General features: G+C 44.8%; 1 protein-coding gene across 1 annotated transcript in view; it reads left to right on the top strand.

The window, feature by feature from the left end:
* Positions 1–12,461, top strand: part of EGFR (epidermal growth factor receptor) — a 197,785-nt gene extending 185,324 nt beyond the window's left edge. The window contains exons 23-28 of the mRNA XM_060108784.1: positions 879–1,025; positions 2,423–2,520; positions 3,994–4,161; positions 4,538–4,585; positions 5,292–5,394; positions 6,037–12,461. Coding sequence (XP_059964767.1) covers positions 879–1,025; positions 2,423–2,520; positions 3,994–4,161; positions 4,538–4,585; positions 5,292–5,394; positions 6,037–6,398 — 926 coding nt within the window. The 3' untranslated portion in view covers positions 6,399–12,461. The remainder of the gene's footprint in view (positions 1–878; positions 1,026–2,422; positions 2,521–3,993; positions 4,162–4,537; positions 4,586–5,291; positions 5,395–6,036) is intronic.
* The last annotated feature ends 12,907 nt before the right edge of the window (positions 12,462–25,368 follow it).

Genomic DNA, 25,368 nt, shown 5'->3' with positions numbered 1-25,368 from the left:
GCCTTGCATTTTGCGTGTTAATTCAGGTCATTCGGTTTTGGAATGACCTCTGGAAAATCTATGCAGATCCGTGGTGATACGCATTTAGAAGCCAATCTCAAGAAAAGGGGTGGTTAGACTAGTTGGAGACCAGGAAGGCCCTGGGTTCCTGTGTCTGGTCCCTCCCTGTGTGGTCTGGGAACCCAGGCTCAGGCCCACTGCTCTCATCGCTAGTGGCACCTGCTATCCAGGTGGGGACGTACTCCCCACAGCATTTGTGTGTTTCTGGAGCAGAGAATTCCATCAAGGGAGGCACGGAGGTGGAAGGACCATCAGAACTTCGGAACAGTCTTAAAAAACACCAATTCTAAAATTACTCCTGCTTTGACTTTTTTAATCATGATGACTGATTGATGTTGAAATTAAAAGTATGGCGTTTTTATATTTATCAAAAGGAATACAGGGGGTTTTTCTTCCAATTTTTTTATTCTTTAGAAACACAGTTTATAACCTTGCTGGTAAGTCACCTGGTGCCGATGATGTCTGGGTGTGGAACTCCAGCTCCACAGACCATAATCCGTATGTTTCAGAGTGGCCGTATTCTCTTTGCTGTTATTACTAAAGTTTACTATTTATTGGCCACTTACTATTTGCCTGGCAGTGTCTGAACATTGCAGTTGTGTTATCTTGTTTGATCCTCACAACTGTCCTATGAGGCAGATGCTGTCATCACCCCCCTTTTACAGGGAGCTTAACTGAGACTTCCAGCATCAAGCAAACTGCCCAAGGCCACAGAAACATGGGTTTTTAAACCTTAGAAACAGTATGTCAACAATGATGACTCAAGACAAGGTGCGGTGATTACTATTGACTCACACAGCAACGCTTCTTCCTCTTAGGAGTCACCGTTTGGGAGTTGATGACCTTTGGGTCCAAGCCTTACGACGGGATCCCCGCAAGTGAGATCTCAACCGTCCTGGAGAAGGGAGAACGCCTGCCTCAGCCGCCCATCTGCACCATCGACGTCTACATGATCATGGTCAAGTGTGAGTGGCTGGCTGCCCCTGGCCCTGGGCTGCCCTGAGCCAAGCGCCACAGGCCTTCGACGCCCCGAAGACACGCTGTCCCAGTCCATAGGCAGGCACATCTGTAAACACCCCCTCAGACACTTCTGGAAGCACTTACCTGACGCACTGAGCACTGTGAGCTGACGTTTGCCCATGTTCACAAGCAAACAAGTAAAATCAAAGTCCTCCACAAGCCATTCCACCAAAATATTCTTCTGAGTTGCTCAGTGAAAAAGCTGCCCCAGTTTTTGAAGCCTGTTACCAGAGAGACGGTTTTTAAGTGCCTAACAATGAGTAACCACAAGAGGTTAATAGAATCAGCATTTCTGCTTTGACGTAAACCTTTTCAGATAGTGGACTTCTGTGAGGCCTTCTGCAGTGTAGCAAGTAAACATTTTAATCCCAGTAAGAGTGTGTAGCTTGACTGTGACTACCGTGCCATCAGAATCACAAATTCAGTAGGCTCTGCGGGTAACAGTACATGTATGATGAGCATTTATACAGAAGGTAGCACAGGGAATGTGATAGAGTTAATGTAAATATTAAGCCTTTCTGAACTTTAGACCACAGAGTTAATCATTGTTAACGTCCTTGCTTTAGGTCGCGGAAGCTGGGATCCAGAGAGGTTACATGATTTGTGTAAGGTCACATAGCAGTCTGGCCCAAAATAGCTTGACATCCTGCTGATTGATAGAAAATAAATAAGAACCCTCAGGAATCATGAGGACTTCCAGTCAATAGCTGTTCCTTCAGCACGTTTAATCTAGACTTGGATCACTGGGTACTCAAATGCACTGGCATGGTTGACAGAAGTATCCCCCCCCCCACGAAAGGCATCCCTGTCACGTGCACATGTGATTGCTTCAGTGTGTAATACAGTGAAAGCACCAGGGTGTGGAATTCCCAAACGCCAAGGTTCTTAAGAAAGTCCCTAATTTTCCCTGAACCGAATCTGGTTTCCAGCTTACTAGACTGCTGAGTGAATATGGACGAGGGTGAATGTCAAGGGAGGGCTTTACTGAGAGACTGGACTCAGGGCGCCCAACAGTCAGAGCAGTTCACAGAAAGCAGAGCATATCATACAGCTGCTGGGTCACTTCAGGTGATGACACCGGAATGCTGGCCCTTGGAAGGGGAGGTGCAGAAAATTAGAGCATGTTATTGCCATTCTGACTCAAATATGTGATGTCATCGTGGTCTTTAAACAGTAATCAGTGCTGGTTTGCCAAGACTGAAAGACCTGTCCCCAAGATTAGGTTCCGTCCTCATTTGTTTGTCTAAAGGAACCTCACCGTGCGTGCTTTCTTTCCGCAATGCCATCTTTGTCACTTCTTTCAGGGCTCTAACTGCACTGACTTTCCTCCTTCCTTCCCCAGGCTGGATGATTGATGCAGATAGTCGCCCAAAGTTCCGTGAGTTGATCATTGAATTCTCCAAAATGGCCCGAGACCCCCAGCGCTACCTTGTCATCCAGGTACCAGATCCCAGGCTGCACACCCACTGGGAAAATCCCTCTAATAAGCACCAAATGTCACTGTGCTCCGTCCGGTGCCGACACAGCCTCCCCGTCTCGCAGGTCACACCGTTAATCCTCAGTGCGTTAGAACAAGCACAGCCCAAGCTGTGGACTAAGTGGTGTGCGCCGTGGGGCCCCCAGCTCCATCTGCCATCCCTGTGAGCCCCTCACCCTCGGCTCCCCGTCATTTCATGGTCCCCTTAGCCAAAGCCTTATGTTGCTCTCATGGAGGACCAGGGCTTTGGTGTCGGGCAAACCTGGCTTCAGATCCCTGACTCTGTACTTACAACATTAGGTTAACAAAACTAAGCTTGCAGAGCTGCTTTAAAGATTCAGTGAAATAATATATATACAAAATACCTTGCAAAACGCTTAAAGGTTCTGCTCAGCAATCGCAGGGTGTGTGCGTTGGAGGGGAGGGACCCCACGCCGCCAAGCAAGCAATTCTCCAGCACCAGCTGGTGTCCTTCAGTTCAGCTCGATCTGACACCGTCCACCTGGAGACGGCGTCAGATCCCACAGTCCTCCAGGGCCGCTTCCCCTCCCCCCAGTTCAGATGCCCGTCCCAAATCCAGGTTGTCACCTGGGCATCTGACCATCTGGCAGAAGGTTCCCACAACCCCCTCCTTGGGTTCCATTAATTTGCTAGAGTGGCTCTCAGAACTCAGAAAATCTTTTTACTTACTGGATCACTGGTTTACTATAGAAGGGTATAACTCAGGAACAGCCAGACAGAAAAGATGCACAGGGCAAGGCATGGGGGAAGGGCACATTTTCCGTGCTGTCTGGGTGCACCACTCTCCCCGGATCTCCAGGGGTTCACCACCCGGAAGCTCTGAACCCCGTCCTTTCGGGGTTTTATGGAGGCTTCATTACATAGGCCTGATTAAATCATTGGTCGTTGGCAATAGATTCGACCCCTAGAACCCCTGCCCTCCCTGGAGGTTAGGGGTGAAACGGAAAGTTCCAACCGTGTGATCACATGGTTGGCTCCACTGGCCACCAGCCCCCATCTTTAGGTGCTTGCAGAAGTCTCCTCGTTAACATAAGAGACACATAGGGAATTCCAGGGGTCTAGGAGCTCTGTGCCAGGAGCAGGGAAGAAGACCAGATGTGTATTTCTCATTGTACACAGCACAGCACTCAGTGAATGCTGTGGCTTTGGCCCTTCCTTTTTCCTCCTGAGCTGTTTGCATTTCCTTTGAGGACTTGAGACATCAGGGAATTTTCAGTGTCTTAGTTCCAGGTCTGGGGAAATAGAAGGAGGAGCTGTACTTCACAGAACGGGGCAGGGGGAGGGGGGACGAGTGTATTAGAACTAAATTGGCAAACACACAAGCAACTGCTGATAGCAGAGCCGCCTCGACAGCCAGGGGGTGTGGAACAGCAGCTCTCTGGACCTTTCTAATGGTCTCACAATCTCTGTGCCAGGGGGACGAGAGGATGCATTTGCCAAGCCCTACGGACTCCAACTTCTACCGCGCCCTGATGGACGAAGAGGACATGGAGGATGTCGTGGATGCGGACGAGTACCTCATCCCCCAGCAGGCCTTCTTCCACAGCCCCACCACCTCCCGGACGCCCCTCCTCAGTTCTCTGGTACCAAAGTCACTCTTGCTCAAGCTCTGCCTCCTGGTTTGAACAGATTGAGTTTTAGCAAAAAACGATACCCATCTTGTGGAACTCATGTAGAGACAAAGAAGTAAACGCTAACCAGATGGTAAAACCAAGATCAGAATGAATCAATTCAGTGTATTAATTATCTTACTGCATTGCAGCAACTGGATCATAACCTTTTTTGGTCCACTAAGGAACAGCGTTAAATCAGAACTAAACCTAGTTTTTCTAACGCTAATGAGTCAAGACGAAATCAAGCCCCTTTAACTGTGCCCCCTCCCGGAGGCCCCCCGTCCTGCTCTCAGTGGGGATGGGTGGGCGTCCACGTGCACCGTAAACAGCTGTGATTCTTTTTCAGAGCGCCAGCAGCAACACTCCCAGTGTGGCTTGCGTTGATAGAAACGGGGTAGGTATCAACTCCTATAAACCAGAATTAAATAACAGCTCTGTACCATGGCTCTATTAGACATAAAACATGCCCACCCTAACCCAGAAAGCTGTGATTTTCCTTCCTGTATTGTTTGATCCCTACCCTAAGGCCAGCAATTAGCTATCACTTATCAAAATGCTATTAAAAATATAGTTGATGGTCCAGCAGCATCATGCATTTCACGGACCTGGCAGTTTGTTACAAATGCGAACTGTCGGGCCAGCACCCCACACCTACTGACTCAGGATCTGTGGGGAGGGGCCTGGCCGTCTGTATTTGAGCCCACCTTCCAGGTGGTACTGTTGCTTGATGCGTGAAGCCTTGATTAGACCCACACTCACCAGTGTAGCAGCCACCAGCCACATGTGGCTGCTTAAACTTAACATTTTCATTAAGTTACAATTTAAAATTCAGTTCCTCACACATGTGGCTAGTAGCTACCACGTGGACGAGCACAGATTACGGACCACGTCTGTCATTGCAGAAGGCCCTGCTGGACGGCCCTGGCCAGGGTCGTGCCACTTGCCCTGTGGTCTGTGGGCCACTTGTGGGTGGTGCGGGTCCTCTCCCAGACCTGCTGAATCAGAATCTGCAGGTGAACGAGCTGTCAGGTGATCCTGGTCCCCCCGCCGAAGTGAGCGGCACTGGCTGGAGTAACGTTGCCTCATGTTCTCCCCAACAGAGCTATCCCCTCCAGGAAGATAGCTTCTTGCAGCGGTACAGCTCAGACCCCACTGGCACCTTGACCGAGGACAGCATAGACGACGCCTTCCTTCCAGCGCCCGGTGAGTGCCTCGCTCTGGAAGCAGCCATGCCCCTCAGCCCCCGTCCCCGGTGCCCCGGCCAGCTGCTGCTTTCAAGCTGGTCCAGAGGTGGGGCCCATGGCATGCGTGCAGACATGATGGATGGAGGAAGAGGCCGATCAACAGAAACCGCTAGGCGTGCACACGGGTCTCTGAGGGGCTCAAGGCCTGTCCAGGTTGTCTTTAGAATGAATCTGCACATTTTCTAGAGTTTGAAGCAAACAGCAGAGATATACATGTGTGAGTGTGTGAGCATGTGTGGGTGTGTGTGTGACACATTTGATCTCTGTTCTCCTGGCTCCATTCTTGGCCTGTGAAACATGTATTTCCCTAATCTAAGCTTTATCCCCAGACACACACACACACACACACACCCTCAAAGGAGGCTGTCCTCTGAGGACTTTAAATTGGCAAAAGATAAACGTGCCCATTGCTTTGAGAAGGACAGAAAAGAACACAATTTATTTTAGCCAGAGTCGTCTCCCCAGGCTTCCCTGCTTTTGTCATCCGTTGCCTCATTGAAGAATATTCACGGATTCAGAATGAGCCGTGGAATCCTGCTTATGATGATGCTTTGCTGATGCTTTGCTTTGCTGATTACGTCTGATTTCTTTTCAATTTCAGAATATGTAAACCAGTCTATTCCCAAAAGGCCTGCGGGCTCTGTCCAGAACCCCGTCTATCACAATCAGCCTCTAAACCCGGCTCCAGGCAGAGACCCTCACTACCAGAATTCCCACAGCAATGCCGTGGACAACCCTGAGTATCTCAACACCATCCACCCCGCCTGCACCAACGGTGTGCTCGACGGCCCTGCCCCCTGGGCACAGAAAGGCGGTCAGCAAATTAGCCTGGACAACCCTGACTACCAGCAGGCCTTCTTTCCCAAGGAAGCCAAGTCAAATGGCATCTTTAAGGGTCCTGCTGCTGAAAATGCAGAATACCTGAGGGCAGCGCCAGCAGGCAGTGACCTTACTGGGGCCTGACCACGGAGGATGGCCTCAGCCCTAAAAATTCCAGCCCCTTCAGCCCCCAGGACCAAGCCACGGCAGCTACTCAATCCCGTCAGCCATACTCACACTAACTCTTGGACCCATGGACTGGTTTGGCCACATCTGCTGTGATCAGCCCATCTTCCAGCCAACAAGTGCCCCCGACTCGGATGCACTTTGGGGAGTTGCAGGGACATTCCTTTGTCTTCAGACTGTGAGGCTTCCACAAAAGGCATCCAGAAAGAATGTTGTCCATTTGGGCGGAAGTTCACCTTTCAATGAGGTATATTTGAAAAACACTAAATATGTTTAAGGAGTTTTATTGCTTGGGGACCTCTGGGGTTTTAATTGTCATTGATTTTGCTCTTAATGGCCTTTTCCAATGAGGGAAAATCTTGCTCGTAGCACCTGTGGCACTGAGTTGACCCAGGCCCACCTGTGACCAAGAAGCAAGGGTCAGTCTTCCAGCTAACACTTGATTCCATTGGCTCTGCTTGGAGACTCTTCCACTGCAAGACAGGTGAATAACGAACCAGTCCTCTGGATCCTAAGCAGGCCCGATTGGTACTATATCACATCACGGCAGGTGCAAGAGGATAAGCCACTTGAAACCCTTCCTGGGCAAGGAAGAAACAGGGGTAGAATTCTTCCTCAGACTTACTTACTTTTATATACATGTCTCCATGGTACTTAACTCTCCATTGGTTGACCAGTGTTTTCGAATTACAAGTATTGGATTTGTTTCTTTTCCATTCCATTGTTGTGAAATTCAGTACACTTTCCCTGTCAGCAGGAGGGGACATAACCAAGATCAGCTCATATTTGATTCATCAGCATTCAGACCAGTTGCCTTTAACTGAGATGGAATGACAGTGCAAAAAGGAACAAATCCCCCAAATTTGAGTCTCAGAGGAAATACATCAAGTCCTTTGGGGGTCGGGGGACAGGCATGTATCGGGAGACTGCAAAAACGAAGCTGCTCTTACAACTTTTAGCCCCCCCCGACAAAAAAAAAAATTTGTTCAAGCTACTCATGGAAGATAGTTTTCTTTTTACTTCACTTCCAGGGTTTTTTCCTCCTAGGGTACTTTGCCCCTCACTGGCAAGCAAGCCCGAAGCTCCTCCTTCCCTTGGTAAGCTGAAGGGTCCAGGCCCTGGGGCAGCTCTGCAGAAATGTCTCGCCCTCACCACTGCTGGCACGCTTTAGAATAGAGATAGCAGTTTGTGGCGTGTGGAATTCAAGTGGTAAATGTGAAATTTGACTTTGATGGTACTGCCTTCATAACATCTATAGGCATGTGAGAAGAAGAAAACAAGTTCCCCTTAAAATAACTCCCTGTAGGGCTTCCCTGGTGGCGCAGTGGTTGGGAGTCCGCCTGCCGATGCAGGGGACACGGGTTCGTGCCCCGGTCCGGGAAGATCCTACGTGCTACGGAGCGGCTGGGCCCGTGAGCCATGGCCGCTGAGCCTGCGCGTCTGGAGCCTGTGCTCCGCAACGGGAGAGGCCACAACAGTGAGAGGCCCGCGTACCGCAAAAAAAAAAAAATAATAACTCCCTGTAATTGGAGGACCTGCTGCTTAGGACACCAGCGTTTTCTCACCTGTGTCCCTGCACCCTGACTGTTAACACACTTCTTTGTAGACAGTGTTATAGACACTCTTAGTCAACATCCACCTCAGCCAGGAAGAAATGTTTCAGACAATATTTTCAGCCGCCCATTCCACGTCCCACATACACGATTTTCCTTTAGCTTTTAAGTTATTTATTGACTGAGATGGATCAGGGCCCCAGTTTTGTTACCAAAGTATTTTATCTTGTCTCAATGGAAATATAAACTATATTCAATTCAATTCCATCACATCGTGTTCTAAATACCCTTGAACATCTTACCAGCCTGGCATAGGTACTGAAGATAAACAAATAAAACATAATCCGTGATTCCACAAAACTCATAATTTAGCGAAGAAAATCAACTCACAAATGCCAGCCTTAAAACGATATGACACATGCCAGACATGACATGTCAGCCCAGCACCGTGACAGCACAAAGCAGGGAGTGAGGGGGACCGGGTCCTGGAGGAGCCGTGGTGGACTTGGGTGAAAAGACCCCCAGTGCGTCAGCCACTGGAAAATGGAAAGTGCATTCCCAGCAGAGGGAGCCTCAACCACGAAAGCATCTGCCGCAGGAACCACTCATGCAGCCGGTCTACAGGCCCACTGCCCCTTCCGGCCTGGGAGTTACATTCCCCGAGGGCCCTTCGGGTCCGTCCCCATGGGGGATTTGAAAATGGTCCGAGGAAAGGTAAAACACCACCTCTTAAGAATCTGAAATGTCCTTGTCAGTAAACCACTTTCATTATTTATTCACCTCAGAACAGAAATACTCTAGCCCCCTATTTATCCAGCACTGAGAAACAGAACGATTCACATTCTGCTGTCACTTATTTGTCAGGAAACAGATGGTGAGGGAGGACCACAGCGTGCTGGTCCAATTGTAGCAGTAAAATCCTAGTATTTTTGTAATTTGAAATACTTTACTATAACAATAAAACAGCAAGAACTATTCAACTTTTTTCTTCTTTGTATTTCAGTTTTCCTGCGTAAAACGTAGTTGCTAAATTCTCTTAAAGATTGTGTTTCCCAAAATGGTCTCAATGTGTCTGTCCAGGGAGGTGCAGGGGGGCCTGTAGATGCTTCAGAGCCCAAGAGAGCCTGAGTCCAGCCCGGGGGTCCCTGGGAGGCCAGGAGGGGGGCTCCCAGGGCTCTATGATTCCCATGGCGTGGCTCTGACTGGCCGGACCTCAAGGCTTAACGCTCACCCCTTTGGTTCCTCCTAGTTGGCACGAGGCCCCGAGGTCCCACAGAGAGCCTGTCTTCTGTTTCCTCCCCAGCCATCCCTGGAACCCCTCCCCACGGCTCAGCTCCAGACCAGGCCTTTGGACACAGGTCAGGGGGAAGTAAGAGAGGCTAACATTTACAGCTGACCCTTGAACAACATGGGTGCAGGTCCCCTTAGACGTGGATTTTTTCACTAGTGAACGTGACGGTTCTACACGAGCCCCAGTTGGCTGAATCCTCAGATAAAGAACCGGAGGCTCCAGAGCGCCGACTTACTAAAGTTACTGGCGGGCCCACTGCTCAGAGGGTCAGCGCCCAACCTGAGTCATTCCAGGGTCAGCTGTCCAGTGGGCCTTACACACATCTTCTCCCATAATCTTTAAGGAGTCCCTGTTGTCACACTCTACGAAAAATTGTTCTGTCACCTCAGGAAGACAGAGATGAATCTTCCAAACTCTAGGTTTGCTCTGGTCCAAGCTGTCACTGATTTTACAGCTAGGAGCACAGTGGTGGAGACAGCAGGTTACATTCCAGTTGACGAAAAGGCTTAGGTATTTGTTGAAAGTTCTTAATTTTGAGCTTTAGCCCTCCCCTGCCCCAACTGCAGACAGACATGAACCATGAATTGCAGAAGCACAAAGGTTGTGGTTCTCAGGCTGGCTGCCCTTGGGAGTCTCCTGGGTCCCAACCAAAAAGGGTCTGAATTTGTCTCAGGTGCAGCCTGGGCCCAGGGATTTTCAGAGCTCCCCCAGGTGACTCCGACGAGCACCAGAGTTTGGGGAGCAGCCATGTAAAGGAAAGGCTCTGCAGGGGAGACTCAGCCACTGGTGGCCATTCCAGAAGCCTCTAATTCCTTGTCACCAGCAGCTAACTCATCCTGAAAGTGTCAGATACCCAAATCTGAGCCTTGAGAAAGCCCTGGACAGTTTCATTTTCTAAGAAGTACTAGAAAAATCCATCTCCTGCTGCAGGGAATGAGCTGCTCACCCAAAGTGACAGCTATTGAAATTGCCCCTAACATCTACTCTGCATTTCTTTCCTGGTGGCAAGCATATTATTACAAACATAATGATCTTTGTTTTTTCTTTGCTGGGGCTGTAAAACCTAGTGAATAGAAATCCCTACCTCTATCACCAATCACACCGGCTGTATCAGGAGCACAGACTTTTTTACTATTAAAGACACATTCCAACAAGATTTTTAAATGTAAGCCTATTTTTGTAACTTTTTTTGAGCACTGAACTTTGTAAGGTATGTTTATAGGAAAACTCACTTTTCTACTAAAAGAAATAGCTTACTTTAGAGAGGCGGCAAGAGAATCAAAATTTGAAACTGAAATTTTTGTTAAAAGGGATTTGACTGAAACAAGAGAAAATTCTCTTCTCTCTCATAAAAAGGCACAACATCATTGCAGAGCTAGGCTAGGTCGTCGTCCTGATGAAGAGGATACTCGTTTTTATATCTATAAAGTGAGAAAAAGGTGGAAAGCACATTTAGTTTCTTGGTCTGAAGCAGGTTCATTTGACTCTGGGGCAATTCAGTGGGAAAGAATCACTGTTACAACTAATACACAACTTCAACTGCATGCCGTACTCCACCCATCTACCAACGGGACCCTGTAAATGTGAGAAAAACATTAGCGGAGCACTTTGTTGGTTTCTCTATCCCAGTCTGACTTTGATGCAAAGTATTTTATTTTTGTATTTACAATTGATACGCAATTACAATATAGACTAGGAATACCAGCAGAGCCCTAATAATGCTTAGCATGTTTGATGAATGCCACCAACTGCCTTCCAAACTAAGCCGTTCCCGCACCCTAGAGATGGGGTTCTCAACACTGGCTGCACAGTGAAATCGAGGGGGGAGTTTTTGAAAATCTTGAGGCCCAGCCATGCCTCAGACCAGCGAAACCCAGGAATTATACTTTGTAAAGCTCCTAAAGTCATTCTGATGTTCAGCCAAGGGTGAGAACCACCAGCCTAGGGATTAGCCACAGGTGTGTGGACTTGCAGGCAGATTCTGCAGTTGTAGACACCTGAAGATTGAGAGAAGTCCCAAGCACAAAGACCCCAGCATTGGACTTCCCTGGTGGTGCAGTGGTTAAGAATCCACCTGCCAATGAAGGGGGCGTGGGTTCGAGCCCTGGTCTGGGAAGATCCCACATGCCGCGGAGCGACTGAGCCCGTGTACCACAACTACTGAGCCTGCGCTCTAGAGCCCACGAGCCACGACTACTGAGCCCGCGAGCCTAGAGCCCCTGCTCGGCAACAAGAGAAGCCACCGCAATGAGAAACCTCTGCACTGCAACGAAGAGTAACCCCCACTCGCCACAACTAGAGAAAGCCTGTGCGCAGCAACGAAGACCCAACACAGCCAAAAATAAGTAAATTTAATTAATTATTTTTTTTTAAAACCCAGCATCACTTGCTGAGCATCAGGAACCTGGACGGACGGGCAGGGTCCAGGGCACGTGCCCAAGCACTAGAGGGGAGAGGGCCAAAAGGAAATACAGAACAGACCCCTTTTTTCCATGTCTTCCATTAAAAGTGGACTGATCATGAGCATCCTTGCTGCTTGTGCAACCAGCTGGCTGCCCTGCCCAGAGCCGCTCTGCATTCTTTATCGCCCAGGGAGAAAGGAAGCAGTTAGCCACAGAGGGAGCCGGCAAGGAGATTGCAGGAGTAGTTGGATGGCATTTGTAAAAACCAGAGCCAACGAGAGGATGCTTGTTTTAAGAAACACGTCTTATTTTTTTTAATATATTACATCTGGGATAAAAACTGAAGCAATTAGTACTATTTTCTCTTCCACAAGCACAGTATGCCTTCCGAGATTACACATCCCTATCTGAGTTGCCAGCAGAAGTACTAAAAATCCCCACTCTATCACCTGGTAGATAAAACTACACATTTTTAGGTGCTTTTACTTATTTATTTTTTTAAAAAAAGAAACCCTTCTGACTTAATTTGGCTAATCTTGCTGTATAATATAAACTCTTGGAAACCAAGACATGCTATGGATCTGATGACTGATATTAGAGGTGATGATGTAACTGATTAGCCTCAGACACCAATAACTTCGTTTTGAAACAAGCCAATACTTTTTATAGCCTCTATATATGGTACGTTTTAACATTGTAAAGTTTTGCTATGATGAAAGCAATATTTGTACAAATGGAAAGCAAGATTTTCTTTTATATGGTTTACACTGTTGATCAAAACATGTTGATTGTATATGGAGTATTAAAAAATTAGATGTATACTATTCATTGTTTGTTACTCATACTTATAAAAAATAATATTGCATTCCTGTTAATGAGTGTTGATATTAGTTATTAGTCATATCTGACCTACTGTAGATGTTCTTTCCTGACAACTTTTTAACGTTCATTAATAAACTTTATTTTTAGAGCAGTTTTAGTTGCAACAACTGCAAAACTGAGGAGAAATTACGGAGAGTTACCGTATGCCCTCTGCTTCCCAGGCTTCCCGCTCCCACCGTCTATACCGTAGGGCCTGATACGCTTCAGCGAGTGCAGCCGTCTCAGTGCCGTGTTGTGCAGGGCACACCTCCCAATATCTCCCCTTCCCAGATCTCCTCCAAGAGAGAGGCCTCCTTGCGGAAGAGATGAGTCTGTAGCAAGGCTGTGTTTCCTCGGGACACCAGAAGTTTGTTGCTGTGATTCTGCTCTGTAATAAACACTGAAAGTCAGAGACATTCACGAACCACAACCCTGTGCTTGGGAGTCGGGCCCAGCTGCTCCAACTCTCTCCCCATCACCCCCCCGTACCACGGGGAAGACCTGACTGCCCGCCCTGAGCCATTTCCTCACTTGCCCGTGGAGGAAACCAGCAGCGCTGAGGGAAGATGCTGTGTTGAGATTAAATCCTTGAGCGGCTCAGGGAATCGGAAGGGGTTGGTCATCTGAACTGGCCGTAAGGGGCAGCAGGTGGTGGGGGGCAGCACCCAGGCAGGGGGCGGCAGTCACCCGGAGCCGTGCCACCCTCCCGAGGCCACCGCCCAGGCTCCCGGTGTAACAACCTCCCTGATGCTGGCCACGTAGATGCAGCTTTGTTTGGTGTGGTGCATCCTGAAGACCATTTATCCCCTACGTGCAGGACAGGCTGAGGGGGATCTGTCATTCAGGTGGCAGCAGGACTTCAGGATAACTGGGTTCCGGAGGCACAAGCGGATCCAGGGACCTCTCCGGGGGGTCGCCGTGGGACCCCCAGGCCTCCCTGGCCTCCTGGCCTCCCGAGCCCCCAGCCCCTGGTGTGCTCACTGTCCTGGGCCTCTTAGAGCTCACAGCCTTCTATCAGGGCTGAACCCTCACGGAGAGAAGGGTGAGGCAGACAAGGGACAGTGCTGGGGCCCCGGCTGCCTGGAGCCTGAAATGTCACCCCCAAGGGAAGGTCGTGGCTTCCATCCCCACCTCAGGGCAAACGCAGCAGCACCCCACTCTCCCCCGACCCTGCCCCCAGAACCCTAGCTGAAGCTCAGTGCACATGGGGTTTTCAGCTTGAAGGGATTCTGTCTTTGGAATCCCAAAGGCAAAGTCATCACAGCTCTCTGGGGAGAGAAAAGCTTTCCCAAGAATAGGAGGGTTTGAAAAAAATGAGGAGACGGTTCTTCCCTGGGTTTTCCGCTTGTTCAGGGCGTGGGCAAGTCCTCCTGAGGCCAGTTCTCCAGGCTGTGTCGTATCCTGGCTCGTCCTCCAGGCCATCCAGTTCCTTCCTTCACACCCGGGAAAGGACATTTAAAAACTTGGGTAGAAAAGCCGTAAGATCACATCTAATTTTTGCCCTGGTCTCAAAAATACAATAAACAAAATATAATAAAGAGCCTGAGGGCGTCCGTTTGTAGTTTGTAAATGTGTGCCTTGAAGGAGCCTCGCCCTCCAGCCCACCAGGCAGGCATGGCGCCCTGGGAGACTCAGCAGTGCGAGGACGGCCAGGTCCACGCTGAGGTCCCGCTACTGGTTCTCCCTGCAGCCTCTTCCTCCTGCCCTGGACACTGAGCTAGAAAAGCTGGATACTAGGTTCTAAAGAAAACAAAAATACATCTTTTACTCCATTCCTGAAAGTCAACCCCAATGAGCCCAAGCACAGAGCTGTCCGGTCAAGGCACATCATGCGTGCAGGTCGCAGAGCAGCACAGATGGGAGCCGTGCGTCAACCACTCTGTCTCACCTGTGGCTCAGCCCCACGCACAGCAGGTGGCCCCCCACCTCTCCAGGTGGTCTGCACCGTGAAGGTGCTGTCAGCTGGGCCGCTTGGGCAAGGAATCCCTAGGGGACCAGCACCTGAGCATGAAGACAGAGGACAGGCTGCAGGGGGGCTCTGCCTACCTCCTACCCCGCCCCCAGGGAAGGATGTATCCAGGGATCTGAGGGTGGTAAGGGGGAGGGAGCTAGAGAGCACTACAACCCAGGGTCCCCAACACCTGGAGCTGAAGCTGGTGTGGCCCCAGCAAAGGCGACCTGCCAACTCAGCAGGGAGTGAAAAGCCCAAGGTTTACAGGACCCTTAAACGCCCATCGAGTTTTCCAAAGTGCAAAATCCCTTCTTTCCTTGAACCAATGATGCCCTTAAAAAATCCAGCCCTGTTCCCTCTGGGTGGAAGTAGAAGTTGGAGGGGTACCCTCCCTCTTTTCTACTCCGGAGCGGCTCAGGGCCTCTCCTTACCACTTATTTTATCTCTAAAGAGCCTGCCTTTTCTGCCTTTTCTGCTTCTCCTGTCTTTCCTTATTGTATAATTTAACCATTCCAGAACTCAAGCAGAAATGGGGGAGACATTTTAACCTACGACAGGTTTCTTCTGCTCTCACATCCACTCGGCTGACCAGTTTCCACAAGAGCAAGTCTAAGTGGGATGGATCCCACGCAGCACACAGGCTTTAGCCATCGGGGACAAAGAGGTGCTGGGAGGACCCTGCTTCATAAAGATCAATGAGTAACAGAAGAAAGGGAAATGGCACAGCCCATCACTGAAAAAGTTCACTAAACCCAAATAATTTCTGCGTGTTCTAGCAAACCTGCAAAGAATAGTTAATTTTGATATCATGTAAAATATTTCAGAGCATAAAAAAAGATGGGAAGTTTCCCAGTTCATTCTACAAAAGTTAGAATAGTACTAAAAGATCAAAGAAATATTACAGACAGAAAATTATGGCTTCATTTATCAATGCAGATATAGAAATCCTTAATGAAATATAGGAAATGGAATCATTTCTTCCATTAATTCAAGAACAGTTCATTATAAGATATTTTGTTTATATTCATGAAGAAATAATAGGGAAAATGTGAATATTAAGAGATACATGGCATTTGCTAAAATTCAATCACACTGCTGTTAAAATCTCTTAGTAACCTAGGAATACATGAAAACACTTTTAACTGGGTAAAAATATCTGCCAAAAATTTAATAAGAAACATTGAACTTAATGGTGAGATACCAACACCTTAAATAAGAACAAGACAAGAGTGACTTTTATCATGCCTATTATTCAACACTCTTCTGAAATCCACTGTTTTGGAGACAAGGAAAAGCATATTATTCATATACAATATATTTGCATCCTTAGAATATGGTCAGCAAACCCTGGCCCATGCCCAATAGTCAAATCCAGCCAGCAACCTGTTTTTGTAAATAAAGTTTTATTGGAACATGGTCTCATCTATTCCTTTATTGCCTACGGCTGCTTCCACACTGCAGTGGCAGATTTGAGTAGCTGCAACAGGGCTCCTATGACCTGCAAAGCCAAAAATATTTCCTATCTGTCCCTTCACAGAAGAAGTTTGCTGACCCCGAACAACTGGCTGAAAACATTATTAACCAAAATTAATAAAATAAGAAAACTCAGTAGGGTGGCCATCTGTAAGTGTCATTAATCCTGCATACCATCAATCATTAATTAGACAATGTAATGGAAAAGAATCCCATTTAAAATAGCACTAAAACTACAGAAGAGCTGAATATAAACTTAAATGTGCAAGAACAGTATGAAAACAAAAACTATAGAACTTTGCTGAGGCATAAAAGAAGACTTAAAAGATATATTGTATTCATGGATATGAGGACTTAATCTTGTAAAAATACCAGCTCTCTCCTAATTATTATATAAAGTCAACTGAAAATTTCAATCATTATTTTGGGAAGTAGAAGTTTTAGAATTTGGAATCCAAAAAAGAAAACACACGACAGTAGCCAGGAACATTTGGAAAACAATTGAGTAGTGATATCAATGATATAAAAATACAGTACATAAAAATAAAATAATTAAAGCTGCATAGGACCAATGTAGCTACAGGAAATAATTAATGGAAAAAAATTAGAATTGTTGGAAATAGACGTGTACATGGAAGTATAGCATGTGATAGTGATGACATTTCCAGATAGTGGAGGAATAAAAGGCTCCCCAATGAATGATTTTGGAGAAAAGTTTTATACATTTAATTATAAATAAATTAATTAGAAAAGTAATTAGAGCTCTATTTCAAATTCCAGATGGACTAAAGATCTAAAGATTAAAAATCAAAACAATCAAAGTATCGGGTAAAATGTATGTGGATATTCTTGAATCTCAGGGAAGGTGATGCTGACGCATAACAACATAACTCCAAAGCCATGAAGAAAACGACTGGCAACACGGCCACCTAAATTTTTTTTAGGTTTTTTTTTTTTAACATCTTTATTGGAGTATAGTTGCTTTAAAATGTTGTGCTAGTTTCTGCTGTATAACAAAGTGAATCAGCTATATGTATACATATATTTCCCATAGCCCCTCCCTCTTGCATCTCCCTCTCACCCTCCCTGACCCACCATTCTAGGTGGTCACAAAGCACCGAGCTGATCTCCCTGTGCTATGCGGCTGCTTCCCACTAGCTATCTATTTTACATTTGGTAGTGTATACATGTCCATGCCACTCTCTCACTTCATCCCAGCTTACAGTTCCCCCTCCCAATGTCCTCAAGTCCATTCTCTACATCTGTGTCTTTATTCCTGTCCTGCCCCTAGGATCTTCAGAACCATTTTTTTTTTAGATTCCATATATATTTGTTAGCATACGGTATTTGTTTTTCTCTTTCTGACTTACTTCACTCTGTATGACAGACTCTAGGTCCATCCACCTCACTACAAATAACTCTATTTCGTTTCTTTCTACAGCTGAGTAATATTCCATTGTATATATGTGCCACACCTTCCTTATCCATTCATCTGTCGATGGACATTTAGGTTGCTTCCATGTCATGACTATTGTAAATAGTGCTGCAATGAACATTGTGGTACAGGACTCTTTTTGAATTATGGTTTTCTCAGGGTATATGCTCAGTAGTGGGATTGATGGGTCATATGGTAGTTGTATTTTTAGTTTTTTAAGGAACCTCCATACTGTTCTCCATAGTGGCTGTATCCATTTACATTCCCACCAACAGTGCAAGAGGGTTCCCTTTTCTCCACACCCTCTCCAGCATTTATTGTTTGTAGATTTTTTGATGATGGTCATTCTGACCAGTGTGAGGTGATACCTCATTGTAGTTTTGATTTGCATTTCTCTAATGATTAGGGGTGTTGAGCAGCCTTTCATGTGTTTGTTGCCAATCTGTGTATCTTTTTTGGAGAAATGTCTATTTAGGTCTCCTACCCATTCTTGGATTGGGTTGTTTGTTTTTTGATATTTAACTGCATGAGCTGCTTGTATATTTTGGAGATTAATCCTTTGTCAGTTGCTTCATTTGAAAATACTTTCTCCAATTCTGAGGGTTGTCTTTTCGTCTTGTTTATGGTTTCCTTTGATGTGCAAACGCTTTTAAGTTTCATTAGGTCCCTACTGCTTGTTTTGGTTTTTACTTCCATTTCTCTAGGAAGTGGGTCAAAAGGATCTTGCTGTGATTTATGTCATAGAGTGTTCTGCCTATGTTATCTTCTAAGAGTTTTATACTGTCTGGCCTTACATTTAGGTCTTTAATCCATTTTGAGTTTATTTTTGCATATGGTGTTAGGGAGTGTTCTAATTTCATTCTTTTACATGTAGCTGTCCAGTTTTCCCAGCACCACTTATTGAAGAGGGCTTCCTTTCTCCATTGTATGTCTTGCCTCCTTTATCAAAGATAAGGTGACCATATGTGTGTGGGTTTATCTCTGGGCTTTCTATCCTGTTCCATTGATCTACATTTCTGGTTTTATGCCAGTACCATATTTTCTTGATTACTGTAGCTTTGTAGTATAGTCTGAAGTCAGGGAGCCTGATTCCTCCAACTCCGTTTTTCTTTCTCAAGATTGCTTTGGCTATCCGGGGTCTTTTGTGTTTCCATAGAACTTGTGAAATTTTTTGTTCTAGTTCTGTGAAAAATGCCATTGGTGGTTTGATAGGGATTGCATTGAATCTGTAGACTGCTTTGGGTAGTATAGTAATTTTCACAATGTTGATTCTTCCAATCCAAGAACATGGTGTCTGTCTCCGTCTGTCTGTATCATCTTTAATTTCTTTCATTCATCAGTGTCTTATAGTTTTCTGCATAAAGGTCTTTTGTCTCCTTAGTTAGGCTTATTCCTAGGTATTCTATTCTTTTTTTTGCAATCGTAGATGGGAGTGTTTCCTTAATTTCTCTTTCAGATTTTTCATCATTAGTGTATAGGAATGCAAGAGATTTCTGTGCCTTAATTTTGTATCCTGCAACTTTATCAAATACATTGATTAGCTCTTGTAGTTTTCTGGTAGCATCTTTAGGATTCTCTATGTATAGTATCATGTCATCTGCAAACAATGACAGTTTTACTTCTTCTTTTCTGATTTCAATTCCTTTTATTTCTATTTTGTCTCTGACTGCTGTGGCTAAAACTTCCAAAACTATGTTGAATAACAGTGGTGAGAGTGGGCAACCTTGTCTTGTTCCTGATCTTAGTGGAAATGGTTTCAGTTTTTCACCATTGAGAACGATGTTGGCTGTGGGTCTGTCATATACGGCCTTTATTATGTTAAGGTAAGTTCCCTCTATGCCTACTTTCTGTAGAGTTTTTATCATAAATGGGTGTTGAATTTTGTCAAAAGCTTTTTCTGTATCTATTGAGATGATCATATGGTTTTTATCCCTCAATTTGTTAATATGATGCATTACATTGATTGATTTGTGGATATTGAAGAATCCTTGTATTCCTGGGATAAACCCCACTTGATTGTGGTGTATGATCCTTTTAATGTGCTGCTGGCTTCTGTTTGTTAGTATTTTGTTGAGGATTTTTGCATCTATGCTCATCAGTGATATCAGCCTGTAGTTTTCTTTTTTTGTAACATCTTTGTCTGGTTTTGGTGTCAGGGTGATGGTGGACTTGTAGAATGAGTTTGGGAGTGTTCCTCCCTCTGCTATATTTTGGAAGAGTTTGAGAAGGATAGGTGTTAGCTCTTCTCTTAATGTTTGATAGAATTCGCCTTTGAATCCATCTGGTTCTGGGCTTTTGTTTGTTGGAAGGTTTTTAATCACAGTGTCAATTTCAGTGCTTTTGATTGGTCTCTTTATAATTTCTATTCCTTCCTGGTTCAGTCTCAGAAGGTTGTGCTTTTCTAAGAATTTGTCCATTTCTTCCAGGTTGTCCACTTTATTGGCATATAGTGGCTTGTAGTAATCTCTCATGATCATTTGTATTTCTGCAGTGTCAGTTGTTACTTCTCCTTTTTTGTCTCTAATTCTATTGATCTGAGTCTTCTCCCTTTTTTTCTTGATGAGTCTGGCTAATGGTTTATCAATTTTGTTTATCTTCTCAAAGAACCAGCTTTTAGTTTTATTGATCTTTGCTATTGTTTCCTTCATTTCTTTTTCATTTATTTCTGATCTGATCTTTATGATTTCTTTCCTTCTGCTAACTTTGGGGGATTTTTGTTCTTCTTTCTCTGATTGCTTTAGGTGTAAGGTTAGGTTGGGTTTTTGGGGGGTTTTTTTGAGATTCTTCTGGTTTCTTGAGGTACGATTGTATTGCTATAAACTTCCCTCTTAGAACTGCTTTTGCTGCATCCCGTAGGTTTTGGGCCATCGTGTTTTCATTGTCATTTGTTTCTAGGTATTTTTTGATTTGTTCTTTGATTTCTTCAGTGATCTCTTGGTTGTTTAGTAGCATATTCTTTAGCCTCCATGTGTTTGTATTTTTACATTTTTTTCCCTGTAATTGATATCTAGTCTCATAGCATTGTGGTTGGAAAAGATACTTGATACAATTTCAATTTTTGTAAAATTAGGAAGGCTTGATTTGTGACCCAAGATATGATCTATCCTGGAGAATGTTCCATGAGCACTTGAGAAGAAAGTGTGTTCTGTTGTTTTTGGATGGAATGTCCTATAAATAGCAATTAAGTCCACCTTGTTTAATGTATCATTTAAAGCTCGTGTTTCCTTATTTATTTTCATTTTGGTTGATCTGTCCATTGGTGAAAGTGGGGTGTTAAAGTCCCCTACTGTTATTGTGGTACTGTCGAGTTCCCCTTTTATGGCTGTTAGCATTTGCCTTATGTAGTGAGGTGCTCCTATGTTGGGGGCATAAATATTTATAATTGTTATATCTTCTTCCTGAATTGATCCCTTGATCATTATGTAGTGTCCTTCTTTGTCTTTAGTAATAGTCTTTCTTTTAAAGTCTATTTTGTCTGATATGAGAATTGCTACTACAGCTTTCTTTTGATTTCCATTTGCATGGAATATCTTTTTCCATCCCCTCACTTTCAGTCTGTATGTGTCCCTAGGTCTGAAGTGGGTCTCTTGTAGACAGCATATACACAGGTCTTGTTTTGGTATCCATTCAGCCAGTCTATGTCTTTTGGTTGGAGCATTTAATCCATTCACATTTAAGGTAATTATCAATATGTATGTTCCTATTAATATTTTCTTAATTTTGGGGGGTTTGTTATTGTACGCTTTTTCCTTCTCTTGTGTTTCCTGTCTAGAGAAGTTCCTTTAGCATTTGTTGTAGAGCTGGTTTGGTGGTACTGAATTCTCTTAGCTTTTGCTTGTCTGTAAAGGTTTTAATTTCTCCGTCGAATCTGAATGAGATCCTTGCTGGGTAGAGTAATCTTGGTTGTAGGTTTTTCCCTTTCATCACTTTAAATATGTCCTGCCACTCCCTTCTGGCATGCAGAGTTTCTGCTGAAAGAGCAGCTGTGAACCTTATGGGGATTCCCTTGTATGTTATTTGTTGCTTTGCCCTTGTTGCCTTTAATATTTTTTCTTTGTATTTGTTTTTTGATAGTCTGATTAATATGTGTCTTGGTGTGTTTCTTGTTGGATTTATCCTGTATGGGACTCTCTGTGCCTCCTGGACTTCATTGACTATTTCCTTTCCCATATTAGGGAAGTTTTCAACTATAATCCCTGCAAGTATTTTCTCAGTCCCTTTTTTCTTTCTCTTCTTCTTCTGGGACCTCTATAATCCAAATGTTGGTGCATTTAATGTTTTCCCAGAGGTCTCTGAGACTGTCCTCAACTCTTTTCATTCTTTTTTTCTTTATTCTGCTTTGTGGTAATTATTTCCACTATTTTATCTTCCAGGTCACTTATCCATTCTTCTGCCTCAGTTATTCTGCTATTGATTCCTTCTAGAGAATTTTTAATTTCATTTATTGTCTTGTTCATCATTGTTTGTTTGCTCTTTAGTTCTTCTAGGTCCTTATTAAATGTTTCTTGTATTTCCTCCATTCTATTTCCAAGATTTTGGATCATCTTTACTATCATTACTCTGAATTCTTTTTCAGGTAGACTGCTTATTTCGTCTTCATTTGTTTGGTCTGGTGGGTTTTTACGTTGCTCCTTCATCTGCTGTGTACTTCTCTGTCTTCTCATTTTGCTTAACTTGCTGTGTTTGGGGTCTCTTTTCACAGGCTGCAGTTTCGTAGTTCCCATTGTTTTTGGTGTCTGCCTCCGGTGGGTTAGGTTGGTTCAGTGGGTTGTGTAGGCTTCCTGGTGGAGGGGACTGGTGCCTGTGTTCTGTTGGATGAGGCTGGATCTTGTCTTTCTGGTGGGCCGGACCGTGACCAGTGGTGTGTTTTGGGGTGTCTGTGAACTTAGTATGATTTTAGGCAGCCTCTCTGCTAATGGGTGGTGTTATGTTCCTGTCTTGCTAGTTGTGTGGCATAGGGTGTCCAGCACTGGAGCTTGCTAGTCGTTGAGTGGAGCTGGGTCTTAGCATTGAGACAGAGATCTACTGGAGAGCTCTCGCTGATTGATATTACATGGGGTCAGGAGGTCTCTGGTGGTTCAATGTCCTGAACTCGGCTCTCCCACCTCAGAGGCTCAGGCCTGATACTCGGCCAGAGCACCAAGACCCTGTCAGCCACACGTCTTGGAGGGCTTGTACACAAACAGCATTACAACAGCAACTTTAATGTCCTCTCTGCTTAGATAGCCTTTGTTATCTTCATCACATGCTTTAAATACTTCTTGTGTTCTGACGGGCTGGCTTCCCACATCCACAGCCAGGTCCTGGCCTTGTAAAACCCCATGGACTTCATGCTGCTGAGCCAGAGAGGATGGACTGCGTGGACCTGGACCGACTCTGAGGAATCCTCAAACCTGCGGGTCCCAGAGGATGCAGAAAACGTCTGTTGGGGATGTTGGCAGGGCACCATTCTGGGGAGGTGCATGCTGGGGGCAGGAATCCCCTTATTTTTAGTTTTTAAAGAAAGAAATAAAATCAAAATTCATATAAGGAGAAAAAACTTTGAGATATATCATGGATTAATATCTTAAAATATGAAGAATTCCAATGGACTCATAAAAAATAGTTAAACACCCTGCTAAAACTTTGACAGCGTATAAATGGACAATTCATGGAGAAATTACAAATGACTCTTAACGCTTATGAAAATATATACTCAACCTCACTAACAGTCAAGAAAATGCCAATTAAAATGAAACAATAAACCCTTTTCACCACACATTTTGGTAGGAATATAAAGTGTCATAAACTTCTTGGAGGACAATAAAAAGTTTAAATGTGTATATCCTCTGATACAGCTATTTCACTTGTAGAAATAAACTCTATTAAAATACTGTTATTGACTGAACATCTCTCCCTCCCAAAATTCATGTTGAAGCTCTCGTTCTGGAATTTGGAGATGGGGCCTTTGGGAGGTAGTTAGGGTTAAGTGAGATCAGGAGGCTGAGACCCCATAGCGGGATTAGTGTCCTTACAAGAGGAGAGAGACCAGAGCTCACACGCTCTCTGCCACATGATGACATGGCGAGAAGGCAGCCGTCTGCAAACCAGGAAGAGTTCCCACCAGAACCTGACCACACTGACCCCTTATCTCACACTCCCAGCCTCCAGAACTGTGTGAAATCCATGTCTGTTTAAGCCCTGAGTCTGCAGTGTTTTGTTTTGGCTGTCTGAGCTAAGACAAATATTCAAACAACTATACAAAGATATAGGAATGAAAATGTTCACTAAAACATTATTTGTAATAGAGAAAAAAAATTTTTAATGCTTAATATCCATCAAAAAGGAAATTATTAAATAAATCATGGAGCATCCATAGTATGGAATTCTGAGCAGTTGTAACAAAGAACAGGATAAATCCTCATGATATAGTTCTAAATGAAATAAAGCAAATTGCTGAATAACATTTTTGTTATTTTTAAAAGCTTATGTTAGTGTATATACCTACCTTTGAGTGTGTGTGTATGTGGGTGTGTGTGCACACAATCTGGAAACCGTCTGGAAATATTAGTGTCAGCCCATTAGTGGGAGAGACAGGTGGTGAGTAGGGAGCGGTATGTGAAATAATAAAGTGGCAAGGAGGGAATTTCATTTTTTATTTTCTATATTTCTGTGTTGTTTGGCTCTTATAATGAATATATATTACTTTGGCAGTTGTGTTGGGACAAAATTTAATGTATGTCAGTTCCCTTCCTTCCACTCACAACAAAACATTTAACAATTTCTTGTTTTGTTTTCTCTTCTCCCTGCTCTCTCTCCCCAGAACAAAATCCTTGTGGCACTGTCTCCTGGGAACAGGTCAGTGGAAGGAGAAAGCAGTGCTGGGGCACTGCGGGCAGCAGGAGGATGTGGCCAGCAGGGAGTTGGGCTGAGCACGCAGGTTCCTCGATCACTAAGGATGGGGTGACAGAGCCCCTCCACAGTGAGGGCATCTTAGTCAGCTTGGGCTGCCATAAAAACACACCACAGACTGAGTGGTTTAAACAGCAGACATTTATTTCTCACAGATCTTGGGGCTGACAAATCCAAGATCAAAGCAAAGGTAGAGAGGCCTCTTCTTGGCCTTGCAGAGAGCAGCCTCCTCACTGTGTCCTCATGAGGCAGACAGAGGGAGAGAGTGAGTTCTCTGGTGTCTCTTCTTATAAGGACACTAATCCCATCACAAGGGTCCCACCCTCACTAGCTGACCTAACCCTACCTCCCAGAGGCCCCTTCTCCAAACACCATTGTTAATTGAAGGTCAGGCTTTCAATGTATGGATTGGGGGGGACACAAACATTCAGTCTATAACAGAGAGCCTTCTTCACTTTAGGATGCAAGAGGCTCGGGGAGGATAAAAGACTTTAGTGAGAGCACAAGTACTCTACAGTTTAAGTGAGATCCAAGTGTGCCCTGGAATTTCTCTTTGGATCTTGTTTCTTTAAATGAGATACTGATCTAAGTATCCAAGCCTTTGCCATTATAGGTCAAAGTTTCAATACATAACTTCTTAATGCTTAAGAAACAGAACCATATTTTTAAGTTTACTAGCTACAGGAACTGGCAACAGAAAGATTTGGAATGTGTTTTAAAAAGTGAGTTGGAGCAGGGGGATGTTAGGAAGAGTTTCCTTAAATATATTCACTTCAAGCAGCATATCCCAAAGCCACTCTCAATCCAGTTCCACAAAAGAATTTAGCCTTAATGCAGGAATCCACTATATGTAACAAAAATCTTCTCCCTGCCCTTCTAGAATTGTGCAGTTATGCACCATCCTTGGGAGAATCAAGACAATAATCGCTTAGATTTCTTCCTATAGAGCTAAGTTCTCTCTAGGTATCCAAGTTGAAAAAGGCCTGCTGACATCCAAGAGTAAAAGAAGATTCCAAGCTTCATCCATTACACTAACCAAAAGGAACACACTAGTAAAGTGCTAATGAATAC

This window comes from Mesoplodon densirostris, chromosome 9 (genome assembly GCF_025265405.1).
Source record: "Mesoplodon densirostris isolate mMesDen1 chromosome 9, mMesDen1 primary haplotype, whole genome shotgun sequence".
In the NCBI taxonomy this organism is placed as follows: Eukaryota; Metazoa; Chordata; class Mammalia; order Artiodactyla; family Ziphiidae; genus Mesoplodon; species Mesoplodon densirostris.
This window is presented reverse-complemented; position numbering and strand designations above follow the sequence as displayed.